Source organism: Halichoerus grypus, chromosome 7 (genome assembly GCF_964656455.1).
Source record: "Halichoerus grypus chromosome 7, mHalGry1.hap1.1, whole genome shotgun sequence".
Classification (NCBI taxonomy): Eukaryota; Metazoa; Chordata; class Mammalia; order Carnivora; family Phocidae; genus Halichoerus; species Halichoerus grypus.
In genome coordinates this window covers 123,842,763-123,858,392 of record NC_135718.1, presented here as the reverse complement: position 1 = coordinate 123,858,392, position 15,630 = coordinate 123,842,763, and the positions used below count along the sequence as shown (strand labels likewise).

Here is a 15,630-nt window from a genome sequence, read left to right as displayed (position 1 = left end):
AGAGAGACATAACTGGAATAACCTCAGCTTTCAATCTTAAAAAATTTGATTTTTGCTGGTTTTCTTAATCCTCATTATTTGTCCTCCCGTCTTCTCCTCCTACCGTCGGTGCGGGTTGAAGAATGTTCTTGACGCTACTGCAGTATTCTCATCTTTCTAGAAAAATCATGGAGGCTAGAACTAGTTCTAGGGATAGGAAGACTGGCTCCTGTTGGTCAGCCCTAAGAGCAGAGAAAAGGGAGGGGATTCTTGTGCTTTCTTGAATCTAATGATACTTTCAGGGGTACGGTTGTCTGTGGAAATATTAAATATTCTAGTCCCCCACGCCCTACTGCTTCTCCCAGCGCTAACAAACTCACCCTTCCTTCCTTCTTCTCAAAGTCTTTATGCTCTTCCTCCCACTTTACTCCTATCATAAATATCGTAACATTTATGAAGGCGTTATTTGATTTTAAAATATTATATTCCTAATTAACATGCATGACTTCCTCAATCTACTGCCTATATTTAATATGTATGTGTATGTATATTTTTAATATATAAAGTTGGTAAAATATATATGAAGTTTAATTCGGAGTAACCCATTTCCAAGTCTCCAAGATGCTATGTTTGTAAAACACTCTACTTTTATAAATGGTTTCTATCTTGCTTAATTTTGTGAGTTTCTTGGGACGATAATAGGAAAATTGTAATATTTGCATTTTATGCCAATGTTATACATTTCACACGTAATTATAATGTTTTAATCATAACAAATATCTTTCTTGTGTTTTTGTTCATTAGGAGAATTGTTATTCCTGAATATTTGAAATGTTATAATACTAATACATTCCTAAATCCTTTGTTTTATGATATGGCAGCTTCAGACAATAAATTCTTGCCTTCACATATCATAATTTTCCAGTTTAAACTTATAAATAGAGTGCAGAGATTATGACCTCAGTTAATTTATCCCTGAGTATGGTTCTAATATATTCAAAAAAGAAAGCAATTCAGTATAAGAAAAGGATACCTGTAAAAAGTATAGGTAAATATTGTTAAATGCTAGCAGCAATATTTGAAGATATTAAATTAGTGACAACCAGCATTTTTGTGGCTTCTTATAGTTCACAGAAAAACTTTCAGCAAGTCATTTCATTGTCGCCATGACCCTGAGAGTTATGTATGTATATTAGAATGAGGACACAGAAGCTTAGAACTATTTATCAATGTCAAACCACTAGAAACCACTAGAACACATCAAAGGTGGGACTGGAAGCCCTGTCTTCTGCTTTCAAATTCCGCAGTCTTCCCATTCCACCCATGCTTCATATTACTGCATATTTTTTAGCTCATCCCCTCCTCACTCAGACCTGCATACACACCCTGCTGATAGCTAGGAAGTCACTAGGAGAAGTACTCAGAGTTTAAAATGGAGCATGCCATTCACATCTGCTAGCTAAACCACAAACCAGGTGTCAAAGCAAAGATGACAGAAGAGATATCCACCCCCTTTTTTTTTTTTAAGATTTTATTTGACAGAGAGCAAGCACAAGCAGGGGGAACAGCAGGCAGAGGGAGAGGGAGAAGCAGACTCCCTGCTGAGCAGGGAGCCCGATGCGGGACTCGATCCCAGGACCCTGAGATCATGACCTGAGCTGAAGGCAGACGCTTAGCTGACTGAGCCACCCAGGCGCCCTGACATTCACCCCTTTCTAAAACCTCTACAGTCCTTCCCCCCTTGCTATTCAGCTCATTATTACTCATACAATAATAATACTAACAAATGTAGTCAGAGGACATAAGTTTCAGTTCAACATCCTGAAAGAAATGCGTTTTTGCTCTGCTCATAGGCCACTTGATCTATGAAGATCTTCCTGACCCTAAGCAGTGTCATCGGCTCCTTTCTTTGTGCTTCCTCAGCATTCTGTTCAGAGAGAGACTGTGAGTTTTGTTTGCACACCTCCTCCCAGAATAAACTGTGAGTATTTGTCAGGCATAAATTTTGTCGTAGTCATCCTTATGTCTCCACGGTCTGGCACAATGTCCGGTGCCATGCAAGTATATCATAAATAATTGCTGAGTGAATAACATGTGTTATTTTGTTTACTCATTCAGCAAACATTTGCCAAAGCCAGCAACTTCATTTCTTCATAAAAGTATTTCACAGGACTCCCGTTCTGAGCAAAAGCCTGAACAAGGTTTAGTTTTTTTATATGACACTACAAAAAAATGATCAATTTCATAGTTAAGAGCATACAGAAAAACAGTCGTTTTCCTTTGAACATGAAGATACAACCTGTGAAATTCAAATATTCTTTTTTGGCTGGCATACATTACTTGCCTTTTGGGTGTGAAAGATATTTGCTATGGGCATATATATTAGGTGGTGAGTGAAATGTGAGGTATTTTGGTTGATGCTCATAGAAACAATATTTAAATGTTCTTTAAACTCATGTTTTACATATTGTATATCTTTATATAAATATGGACTATTAATAATTATTCCCAATAAATTTATTTAAGTTTATTAAATGGTTTATGTATTAACTTTGTATTAACTTACGTATTAAGTTTATGGAAAAACTTTAATCAATAAATCAGTAATCAGTAAATCAGTAATCAGTAAAAAACTTTCATAATGATGGTAATCATAATGATAATAACAATTTTTCTCATGAAATAAGCTTAGATTTTATAATATATAATACTTTTATTTCCCCAAATTATGTTCATGACCATTAAATTATCTGTATGATCTGTCATAGAAAAATGATATTAGAAAAGTGATGTAGTTGATCAAAAATATATTTAGAAAAGATGGAGCATTAAGCCTAGATTCAAATCTCCACATTGACTGAAATTCAAATTATGCTATTGATAAATGCCACTGTAATGGCAGCGTCAGAGTTAGTGACATCATACCTGTTAGTCTTATTCATCAGAATGGATGAGGACTATTGGAGAAGGCACAGAAAGGAACATAAAAAAAAATTTTTTTAAAAGATTTTTATTTATTTGATAGAGAGAGACACAGGGAGAGAGGGAACACAAGCAGGGGGAGTGGGAGAGGGAGAAGCAGGTCTCCCGTCGAGCAGGGAGCCCGATGCGGGGCTCGATCCCAGGATCCTGGGATCATGACCTGAGCCGAAGGCAGACGCTTAACGACTGAGCCACCCGGGCACCCCCTGAGTGAGGTTTAGAACTGATGATGAGAGATGAATTTTTAGCCTCCCATTTTGTTTTTTAAAAATATTTATTTATTTATTTGAGAGCAAGAGAGCACAAGCAGGGGGAGGGGCAGAGGGAGAGGGAGAAGCAGGCTCCCCGCTGAGCAGGGAGCCTGATGTTGGGCTTGATCCCAGGACCCTGGGATCATGACCTGAGCCAAAGGCAGACGCTTAACGACTGAGCCACCCAGGCGCCCCAACATAAAAAATTTTAAAGGAAGAAGGTCTGATAGGAAATTATAAATGAGTAACCATGTAATGCAGAGAGGTAGAATAAATTTCAGGTGTGCATGTGAAAGACCATATGACAACGGGGTTGATATAAACTAGTAAGGAAAACCACACTTCCTGAACTATTTTAAGGATAGACCTGTCCTGCATAATCTAGACCTCCCACCAGAGGGCAATAGACAGCAGGTCAGGAAAGGTATGCTCACATTTCGTTTGCATGATCCATGATCCTTCTGTGTTAATTCTTACCTTAAATTTTAAAGGAGGAAAAAAGATGTTGTTGTTAAAACTTGGTACTTTTCTTTTGCTTTTTTCCATTTAATAATAGTCCATTGACTTGGATTATTGTATTACTGGGCACCTAGTTCTACCTTAACCACCCACTTCAGTATATCGTCAACGTAACAAGGAGAGTGATTTTCTTAAAATGTAAGTCAAATCATTTCAGTCCTCTGCTCAAAACTATCCAACAACTTCCCATCTTATTAAGAGCAAAAGGCAAAGTCCTTAATGGTGCACAAGTCCCAATAGTCCTATTATGTCTCTTTCTCCTTGTTCACTCCACTCCAGTCACATCATCTTCATTGCTGCTTCTCAAACATTCTAGTACCGTTGACCTCAGGGCCTTTGCATCTGCTGTTCCTCTGCCTAGAATGCTTTCCTCAAGACATTTGCCTCATTCCCTTCCTTACCTCTGTAGAATTTTATTCATGTGTCACCTTCTAAGTACGCCCTTCCCTGTTCATTCAACTTAAATTCCTAATTCCCCCTTTTTGTTTTGCTTTTGCTTTTCTCCACTGTATTTATCACCATTTAAGCTACTATATATTTTATTTATTACTTATTTTATAATGTCTGTCTCTTCCCACTAGATTGTAAGAGGACTTTTTCATCACTTTTCTTTATTCTTATAGTTACAAAACCTATAATAATGCCTAGCTCAGTATATATGCATACATGAGTGTGTTTGTGTTTTGACAAAAGTAACAACTGAATGAATTCAACAGATACTTATTTTTATTCATATCATTTATCCAGAACTGTTACTATCAATAAATACTACACACACACACACATACACACACACACTACTTTGTGTTGTCACATGAAAATCCACATAATTGTCTACAGCAGTGGTTTCTCGAAGTGTGGTCCCCACACTAGCAGCATCAGCATCAGTATCATATGGGAACTTGTTATCAATGCACAGACCCCACCAGAAATCTACTAAATCAGAAATTGTATTTTAATAAGCTCTCTGGGTGAGTCTGATGCATGCTAAACTTTGAGAACCACTGATAGAGATAAGTTTATTAAGTTGGAAATGGAAATTGAACTTTTAATGCATTCTTATTTTGCATATTAGAGATTGCAAGTTTTTCTTGGGTACAGTTAAGTTTGGGAATATTCTGGCTTTAATAAATGACAAGTGAGTCTTCTTCTTAGTGAGCCCTACACCTACCTTCCCCTTCATCCCTACAATCAGTCTTCCAGGCCAGGTCCTAATGTCTTACCCCTGGTATTGTAGTGGCTTTCTAACTAACTAGTCACTAACTAGTCTAACTAGTATCCATACGCTAACACATTTTCTTGACTATAAAATGAATTTTTTTCATATGTTTTAATTTCTGAAATGAAGATGCATCTTACAGTCAATAAGTAAATTTGATGAAATGGGTTTTTTTTCTTATTTTCCACAAGATTGTTTTTATACCAAAGACCTATTTTATAATGGCGGAAATAAGATCTTTTCCAATAGTGTTTTGCTTCATCATGCATCTGATTGCCCTTTTCCTGCCCTCTTGTGGCCCATTTTTCTCATACTTCAGGCATCTTAATGTGAAAAACGTTCATTCATCAATCTGCTAATTTTAAGAAAGACCTCAGTGAAAGAATGATGCATTGCATAAACTTGAACTCAAAGCAGTCACATGCTCAAGGCTAATATTCTTTTCATTAAAAAAGTTTGCAGCTGTTTATTTTCAGCTTAAATTGGAGTTTTTGCTTATGCCTGGCATATTCTCACCAGCATCTTCAGTGGCTCTCTCTGAGCCTATTTCTGTAGTTCATGAATCACCACTTAGGAAGCCCAGCGGAGTGCACAGAGCAGGATTCCCGCAGTGTGAACCCTCTCTCCATGTGCTACCACTCTTTTTCCTCTCCTACCTCTCTGTCTTTTAAAATTTATTACATTTTCTTACTTTGCTGCTCTGAGGAGCACAGGCTTTTTCCTGTAAGCTAGGTTCTTTATGAGCCTCTAAATTTGGATGTAGCACACAGCAGCTAGGTTATTGTAATAGCTTCCAGGATTCATTGGGAGGTCTAGGTTGAGCCAGAGTATCTAAGCATCCATGCTGATTACTAATAGTCTTTTTCTTCCCTTCCCAGCTCCGGCTTTTCCCTTGGTCCTATAGACCTTCTTTGGATTTCTCATTAATTGGCCTTGGTCCTATAGACTTTCTTTGGGTTTCTCTTTAATTGCCACAAATACGGTAGCCAGGGGATGGCACCGAGGTAAGCAAGCCTCCTTGTGGGTCCAGATGATGGGATATTGCAAGAAAAGTTTCTAAATTAAGTTCACATAAACCCAATTTCTGCCTCCCAGCCCTAGCTACACATTAGAATCGTCAATTAAATTTGACTCTCTGAAGGTGGAGTTTGAGCATCTCTGTTTCAGATCTCTCTGGGTAATGACTAATGTCTAGTCAGGGCTGGGAACCACGGATGAGCTCCCAGAATGTGGGCTATTTTACTTGTGGAGATTGGTGATCAAGCCTAAAATTGCACCTTTGTGTCCAAATAAGCCTAACTAGCTAATAACAGACATGATTCTTACCGCCTGATGAGTGTCATTTAAACTCTTTCTGTAAACAAGTTATATTTATGTCAGCAGAGCTAAAAAATAAAATTTAGCTGATTTCTTAGAAAACAAGAGAAGAACATAGTCAAATAGGGAACAACTCTATTATACCAGGGTTTGAGCAAGGGAAGTGTCCTCACTGTGGGCTTTGAGCTAACGTTATAGTGAGAAAAAGACATTGATTTTCATTGGGCCCAGCAGGGATACGATATATCCACAGTATCAATTAATTCATTGTAGAGTAAAGTACCTTATTATGGAGGTACTTTACTACATTTGGAATATACCCTTGACATCTTTTTTGCCTAAATTTATACCACTGAAAGGATTCATTATAATCCAGTTCATTGAAATGTAAAAAAATAAAAACACATGCATTGTAAAACATCATTTTTCAAGCTGTGTTTTGCAATTAGAAGACTATTTCAGAACACTAGCAAAAATGGCTGAAACATTTCTCTGATGTCATGTCTGTTTCTTTTAGTCACCATTCACAATATTGTACTAGCAGCAGGAAATAGAAGATACTATCTTAATAAACCATAGTGGTTGTTAAATGTGTCCATTATGGTGGGGGGTTGGAGGGATGGGGTGGCTGGGTGATAGACATGGGGGAGGGTATGTGCTATGGTGAGCGCTGTGAATTGTGTAAGACTGATGAATCAAAGACCTGTACCTCTGAAACAAATAATACATTATATGTTAAAAAAAAAAAGATAGTAGGAAGGGAGAAATGAAGGGGGGGAAATCAGAGGGGGAGACGAACCATGAGAGACTATGGACTCTGAAAAACAAACTGAGGGTTCTAGAGGGGAGGGGGGTAGGAGGATGGGTTAGCCTGGTGATGGGTATTAAAGAGGGCACGTATTGAATGGAGCACCCGGTGTTATACGCAAACAATGAATCATGGAACACTACATCAAAAACTAATGATGTAATGTATGGTGATTAACATAATAAAAAAACAAAAAAATAAAATAAAATATAAATAAATAAATAAATAAATAAATAAATAAATAAATAAATAATGTGTCCATTATAAACAAAAGCAATCCCACACCAGCCCCACAAAAATTTATTTCTTATTTTTACTCAAAAATTTTAAAAACTGAAATTGAATTGCTGTTGAGAGCAATGGACATGATGATTTTAAACAATGGACATGATGATTTGGCATATAAATAAGGAGATTTTCATGTATAAGTACTCTTTCATAAACCCCTTCACTGTTCCTTATAACTTTTAGCTTAGTATTGGTAATTAAAGGCAACCAATAAAATAATTTTCATCCTAACACATCATTCTACCATCATAATGTATACATAGAGAAGGTAAACTCTAATATCTGTTTACCTCAGGTTCATTACCACAAAGGGTGCCCAGAAATATATGGAAGAATTTAGGCAATTAGAACAATTCAGAAACAGTTTATTAAGCACCCATTATTCACTATGCTGGGCACCTTGGGAATAGTGCCTCCTCATAATACAATGAATGACATATAATAAATACCCCCAAAATATTGATGAATTAAAGAATAAATATAAGACATGACTTCTGTCCTTTAGGAACTAATACTTCAGTGGGAGGAGACAAAAACACAGATATCTGAAGAATAGGACAGAGTTCTTTAATGGAGGGGCAAACCACTAGGGAAGTAATAAATAATTACTATAGCAGCTTAGAAGTATTATTTCAGCAGATAGTAAATCCGAAATGCTTCTTGAGTTAGGCGAGAGGTGAACAAAGTACTGAAAGTACAGAACTTCACAGAGTAGAATTGAATTGAGGAAGGACATCCCAGAGGGAGGCAAATCACTTGAATAAAAAATGAAGACAGTTCAGGGAAAGGAAATACTTTGGTGGAAGGGGTTGTGGAGATACGACTAATATGTAAGGGGGTTTTCAATGAGAAGTTAAAATTTTTCTGTGTGGTAGGAAGCTCTCAAGATTCTTCAGAAGGAATGGCACAGTCAGATCTATTTTAGAGGGATTATTTCAGAGGCACTGTTCAGAACAACTTGAAGAAGGTAGAGGCTGGAGGTTTAGGAGGTTGTATCGTAAGTATGCACAAGATGATGAGGACATGAGCCAAGGCACTGGTAAGAGAGTGGAGGAGCTGAATTTGGAAGACATCTTGCTTGTCCAAATAGATTTTGAAGATTGGTTGTTGGTGATTGGTTGTTGGTGAGGATTGAGGGAAAGGGAGCAAATTTCATGTCAGAACAACTAGGGATATAGCTATTTTATAAAAGAGGTATTTCCAGAATGTGTAATATTAGCAAGATGATATTGGAGGGTTCTGGTATAAATTTTGAAGAGAGGTACTTTCCAAATAATTATGTTGCTTAACATACTCGGGAAAAGAATGACAAGACAAAGAAGTAAGTGTGAAAGGGTTGAGAGCAGAAGGTAAGTTGAAAGCCAGATACCACAAGAGGTTATAAAAGTGGCAAGAGATCAGGGAAAAGTGGCATTAAAATGTGAATAATGTCACAGATGTGAGTCAGGAAGCACAGGAAAGTGGTGAGCAGGTTAGAATGAATGAATGAATGTGAGGAAGCATAGAATACATGAGTTGCCCCCTCATCGTAGAGAATCCGAAGAGTAAAACAGTGCAAGAAAGGTGGGCCCCATGAAGAAATGATCTAACTGGGGAACCGGTTCAGGAGGATAGGGAGCATAGACACTGAGCACGAGGATAATAAATAGCATGTACCCTTTTAGTGAATGAATGGTCAACTTGTTACTCTGTACTAAAATACCATGTCAATAGAAACTTGGTGAATAGATAGGAGGTACTACTATTTGCTATTTCCAAGAAATTAAAGTGACTTCTTTATTTTAAAAAGTGACTTCTTTATTAATAAAATTGTGGTTTATCTTATTTACCATGCTCCATCAGCCTTGCTATCATTAGTCTGTTGCTTGCACTTTGGAACCCACTAAGGTCTGTCCATTCCATGTCTGTCCTTCCCAGGAGGCTGCAGTGGCAGGCATTGGGTGTTCGCAGGTACACTTTAGCTAAGACAAAAGGCGTCTTCTCATGAGGAAACTTGAAGGGCCCTGACCTGGAAAATGAGGCCCCATAGAGCCCACTAATTCTAGACGGAATCTAAGATTTAAATAATATAAGGGCTCCATTTAAAACAACAACAGTGACAGTTGGCAAACATTTAGGCTCTGTGGATTTAGTGGTTTAGGAAGCTTTCTATCTAGTGATTAATTCCTGCCAAGACCATTTTCATAAGCAATTGGATGAGACCTAAAGAGTCACCTCTGCTTCTGTCCTATTAAAAAAAGGGAAAGCTAAATACATCCTCTGGTCTTCATATGTGATAACACTTACCAGAATAATCGTGGGGACAAATACAAGTGTATCTTCCTATCTCATTGAGGCATGTAGCTTCATTCTTACAGGGATCTGAGACACACTCATCCACTTCCAGGTCACAGTGCCTGCCTTGATATCCTGGGACACAGAAGCAGAAATAGCCATTGATTCCATCCTGGCACATGGCCCCATTGTGGCAAGGGCTCGAAGCACACTCATCAAGATCCTTTTCACAGAACCTTCCAGCATATCCATCAGGGCAGATGCAGACAGGGTGAACAGGGTCCTGATGGCAGATACCTCCGTGTTGGCAGGCGTTTGTGCCGCAGAAAACAATAGCGGTTTCACAGGTTGTCCCACTAAAACCAGGAGGACATTTGCAGAGAAAGCTCCTTCCTCCAGGGGTGTTCACGCAAGTGGCATTTCTTTGACAGGGATTGGAGAAGCATGGATCTCTCATGTTGTCACAGTCTTTGTCCAAATTAATGGCCACGTCTGAACAATGGCAGTTGTTGTCTTTTGAATAATCATTGCATGTAGAATTGTTTTGGCAAGAATTTGAGAGGCACGTGGTGTCATTTTTATTGCAAAAGGAACCTACAAGGAAATAAAAAATATCAAGATGAAGTTTACAAATAAATGGCTAAGGATAAAATTAAAGATCCTTCTGCTCCTATGCCATCTCAAACTCATTAATGAAATACAGTTGGCTGCATTCTTTTGATGAGCTTTATCAAATGATGTCTAATGATGAGGTTTTTCATTAATGATGATTTGTCAAATCTTTTCATGTAGTTGCTAATAAGAAACAAAAATAGCTGATTTGAGATTCTTTGCTTCTCCACTTCCCTTTCTCAGGGCCAAGTGCCACTGAGCAATGGGGTGAATTGAAGCAACTGTTAAATTGTCCTGTACACATACATTTTTGAAATTCACATTCTCTCGTGGAGGATTTTGGAGTATACTGGGAAATGAGATAACAAAATTGTCTCTGAATATAGTCTAACTGAAACTAATATTTAAGTGAATGTTATAACTTGGTTTATAACTGCTTTATCACAATTACCATTTATGTTCTTTAAAAAAAAGCATAGAAAAATGAAAATATTAAAACAAAATAAAATACCAACTATTTGTTGAAGCTCTACTCTTTGTACCAAGCTTGCCAGGTATTGCACATATATTATTTCTAATCCTCACAGCAACACAGTGTTATTATGTACATCTTACAGATGACAAATTAAATCCCTCTGCAAGGAAATAGATGTAGTAAAGTTTATGGAATTTGTTTTTCTAAAAGCATCTCTGTTCTAGCGGATACATTTTTGAAATTCTAATTGGAATAATAACCAACAGAAAAACAATAATTCTTTAATTTTTTGCCAAACTCTTTGGATATTTGTATGTATGGAAGTTTTCCCCAAATATATATACATTATGATCGCAGCATTGTTATTTTCTTAGTCATGTATACGGAGAAGCTTTATGATTTGTCAGCTCAATTGTATTATCCCACAAAACACTGTCTTGCGTGTGGATTCATCTACTGTATCATTCTCTTATTTTTATTTCCTTTCTCACAATATTGCTCACAAACATAGTAGCGGGCAACAGTACAGGCTTGTAATAAAAAAAAAAGGTACAAAATGGAGAGTTTGCTCTTAGGACATGAGACATAAATCAACTATTGTCAGAAGAAAACAGTGTATAAACTTTGAGAAATATGTAACGGTAAATCTTTCCCTCTTCCTGTAAAAAAAAGAGGTGGTTCTCATAACTCGGTGTGGCCACCAACAGGGTAATGGGAAGATACTGAAAATAAATGACTAATTGGTGCATCATACAAGAGTGAGAAGATTTTCATAATTATCTTCTGTGGAGTCTTCCTGGCAGCCAACAATTTTCCTCTAGTGCCTACGCATAGAAAGTTAACATATGCTTCTATATTATCAGGAGGGTTGATCAGAGACCAAACATTTTCTTCTCCCTATGAGAAAATTCAACTAATCATCCTTATACTTTAGCTTTTTTTTTTTTTTCTCAGATGCTGGCTTTCCTATCACATCTTCAGATGTGATGTCTTCGTGTCACTTCCTGAGAGCTTTCTCTGAACTCCTTTTCTAAGTTTTATTTGCTATCTTATATATGCTGTTATTTCTTTGTGTATATGTTTGTTTGTTTTCTGTTTTCTTCATTAGAATGTTATCATGGAGGAAAAGAGACCTGTGTCTCCATATGTCCTGGGTCTACAACATCACCTGTCCCATTGCAGGTGCTCAATACATACTTATCATCGGAAGGAAGAGGGGAAATGTCACAACAGAAACATGGAAGGGTGCTGTGCAATCACGGGGGCCAGGAAAAGTGTTACCAGGAAGAGTCTCAATGAAGAAAAGGCCTTGAGATGTGTTTTTCAGTGAATGCAAGTGAAGGAAGGATAGTATTTGCAAAAGAAAGAACTAAAGCATGAGAGTTTTGGCATTCTCTGTCAAAAATAAGAAAAGCATGAGAGGGTGTGGGGCAGCAAATGGGGAGGAATAGGAAGAAATATTTAATAAGTTCAAACTTTTCAGCGTTTAAAGTTCGTGTCCAAACTGAGAAAATTCAATTAAATACTATAGTTGCCCTCTTCACCAGTAAGGGTATTTATGAATTTAGGCTTTCCATTTATTTTTGTTTTGTTAGTGATGATGGTGATGGTTTTTTCCTTCCTTTAATAATCAAGCATTATCATTTAAGCTATGAAATGAAGCATTTGTGTGGAAAGACAGACAGCAAAGGAAATTAGCATTTATACCCAAGGCCCCTCCAATGCAACTTTTAAAATGGATTTCTTATAATATTTGTGTAAAGCATTTTACCAGATAGAAAGCTAAGTTTTATAAGGACTAAGTCATTTGCATAGTGTCAAAGAGAGGTAGGATTTGAACCTCTGGTTTGTCCATTTCTTTTTACTGCATTCTTTTAGAAGTTAGGGTACTTATTGGGTAGTTTCTTATGTAAACCTGATGATATTCACATTAAATGTTTAATTCTCTTCCTTTCCAAAATTCTGTGAAAGACATAAAGGATAGCAAGTAAGCATATTGAAAAATGCTCAACATCATTTACTATTAGGGAAACAGAAATTAGAAACAATATCTAGAATGGCCACTAGAATGGCCAAATGACAAAATTGGCAATACCGGGTTTGACAGGAAGTGGAGAAATGGAAGTCTCCTTCGTGCCCTCTCTCTCTCTCTCTCTAACTAATCATTCTTGCCTATACGCTACCAGTTGTATTAGTGTTTTCAAATATTGGCCTTTGACTTTATATAGTTTACCTATAATACCTTTGTTTTCTATCCTAGATTTCTGGTTTTGCCTTTTTATTTTCTTAATTCTACTTGCTTTGGGTTTAATTGTTATTTATTCTTTCAGGTATTCCTAATTTATTAATTTAGGACTAAAAATTTCTGTGTAAGCACAGCTTTATTGCATTTCTTATAAATTTATTTTCGGTATCATTCAAATAAAAATATTTTCTAATTTTCATGGTGATTTCTTCTTTGACCTATGGAAAAAATCTATAAAAATCAATTACATTATTGTTAACTGTGTTATTCAGAACTTCTATAGCATTGGGGTTTTTTCCTACTATTTCTCTTCATTGAGATTGATGCACTGAAATCTCCTATAGTGAATATGAATTTCCTATTTCTTCTTTTAGTTCTGACAATTTTCACTTCTATATTCTGAAGCTGTGTTCTTATGTTCATAGAAATTTAAAATGGTTATATTGTCCTGCTGGTTTGACCCTCATATATTCATACAATATCCTTTTTATCTTTAGTAATGCCTCATACCTTAAAAGACTACTTTTCCTGTTGTTGTACTGCTATATCAGTCATGTATCAGTCATATATCTCATACATGGCTGGTGGGAATGCAAAATGGCACACCCACCTTGGAAAACAGTTTCCAAGTGTCTTATTAATTTAAACATACACTTATTCAGCAACTCCACACCTAGATATTTCCCCCAAGAAAATGAAAACATAATGTCCACACAAAAACTTGCTTTCAAAATTCATAGTGGCTTTATTCATAATGCCCAACACTGGAAAAAAATCCAAATATTCATCAGCTGGGAAATAAATTTTAATATATCACACACTGGGCTACTACTCAGGAATAAAATGGGCAAATTACTGACCCAGTGAACAACATGGAGGAATCTTTAAAGTATTATGTTAAGTAAGAGAAACCAGACACAAAGACTGTTGGCTGTATGATTCAATTTTATGACATTCTAGAGAAGGCAAAGTTATAATGATGGAAAGCAGCTCAGTTGTCACCAGGAAATGGAGGTGGGTGAAGGGAATTAACTGTAAAGGGGATGAAGAAGTTTTTATGGAAATATTCTGTGTCATGATTGTGGTAATAGTTACTGACCATAAGCGTTTGCCAATGAAATTGGGTTAATGTTATTGTATGTAAATTATACCTCAATAAATCAGACAAAAAAAAAAAAAAGCCCTAGAAAAAAAGGACAAAAAGGGATGAAATTATCATATTCACAAGAGCCAGAAGAGAGGTTGAGGGGACAGCAATAAATACCCATATACATACACTCATACATAGAGGGAAGCTAGGCTGCAGATGGGTGAGTTGTAATAGACTTAACTTACCAGAATAAGCAAAACCCCAGCTGAGAGAAACCTAAAAGCAAGACAGTTGAAGCAGTAGAACCCTCAAAATTTCAGGAATTAGAGGCTCCATGTACTCAAGTGGTGCTGAAAATGGAGAGGTTGTTTGGAAAACTTACCAAAAGCACAGTTAGATTCTCATATCCCATTTTTACCCCAGGAAACTATGTGATGGCCCTTCTCGCATGAAGGGGATTCAAAGGCACAAGCACAACTAGTGGGAGTGACCGGGTCTGATTTGATAACAGGGGGATGAAGTGAATGTCTACATAAAGAATTGTGAGACACTCCCCAACCTCATTTTCAATTCAGTTCTAAAAATGCCAGCAGCCAGATTTACTCCCCAAGCAGGAAACAATTACTTCTCTTAACCAGCCCGAGAGAAAATATTTACAGATGCTGATATTGGGTGTCACCCATTGAAATGAGCCAGCCCAATCACTGCAGAATAAATCTTAATAAGCTAGAAAGCTCTGTAACATGAAATAAAAGTGCTTTCAAATAGCTCTTTTAAACAAACACAGGCATATATATATATATATATATATATATATATATATATATGGCATTACTGTCCTTTAATTATACTTTGAATTATATTACAATTATACTCTAAAGAATAATGATAAATAAACATCCTTGTACCCATTAATAAGCTTAAGAAACAATAGTACCTCTTTATTAAATATGAACAGATTGTATCAGATTACCACATGGAGGAAAACCTCTAAGATAAAACACTAACACCAAATGCACAAAAAAAATTTTTTTAAGTAACTTGGAAGAGACAAAGACAATTTAAGGAGTGGACAACAATTTATGAAAATTTGAGCATTAATAGATTCAGAGTTAAGAAAGGATAGTGCAGCAATGAAGTAAGTATAGGTGTTTATTAAAATAAACTTCTAGAGAACAAAAGAGGCTTTAAAATTAAAAATACAGTGGTAGATGTCTTTCTCTGCTTAACAATAATCGTCTTTCTCTGCTTGACTTATTTGTCAAGCAGAGAAAGACAATTATATGGTTTCACTCATATGTGGAACATAAGGAATAGCACAGAGGATCATAGCGGAAGTGAGGGAAAACTGAATAGGAAGAAATCAGAGAGGGAGACAAACCATGAGAGACTATGGACTCTGGGAAACAAACCAAGGGTTACAGAAGGGAGGGGGGTGGGGGGATGGGGTAACCAGGTGGTGGGTATTAAGGAGGGCACGTGTGGTGATGAGCACTGGATGTTATATGCAACTAATGAATCGTTGAACACTACAACAAAAACTAATGATGTACTATATGCTGGCTAATTGA

General features: G+C 36.6%; 1 protein-coding gene across 1 annotated transcript in view; it reads right to left on the bottom strand.

Annotated features, from left to right (window-relative positions):
* Positions 1 to 15,630, bottom strand: part of CRB1 (crumbs cell polarity complex component 1) — a 214,447-nt gene that overhangs the window by 146,432 nt on the left and 52,385 nt on the right. The window contains exon 2 of the mRNA XM_036109066.2: positions 9,650 to 10,231. Coding sequence (XP_035964959.1) covers positions 9,650 to 10,231 — 582 coding nt within the window. The remainder of the gene's footprint in view (positions 1 to 9,649; positions 10,232 to 15,630) is intronic.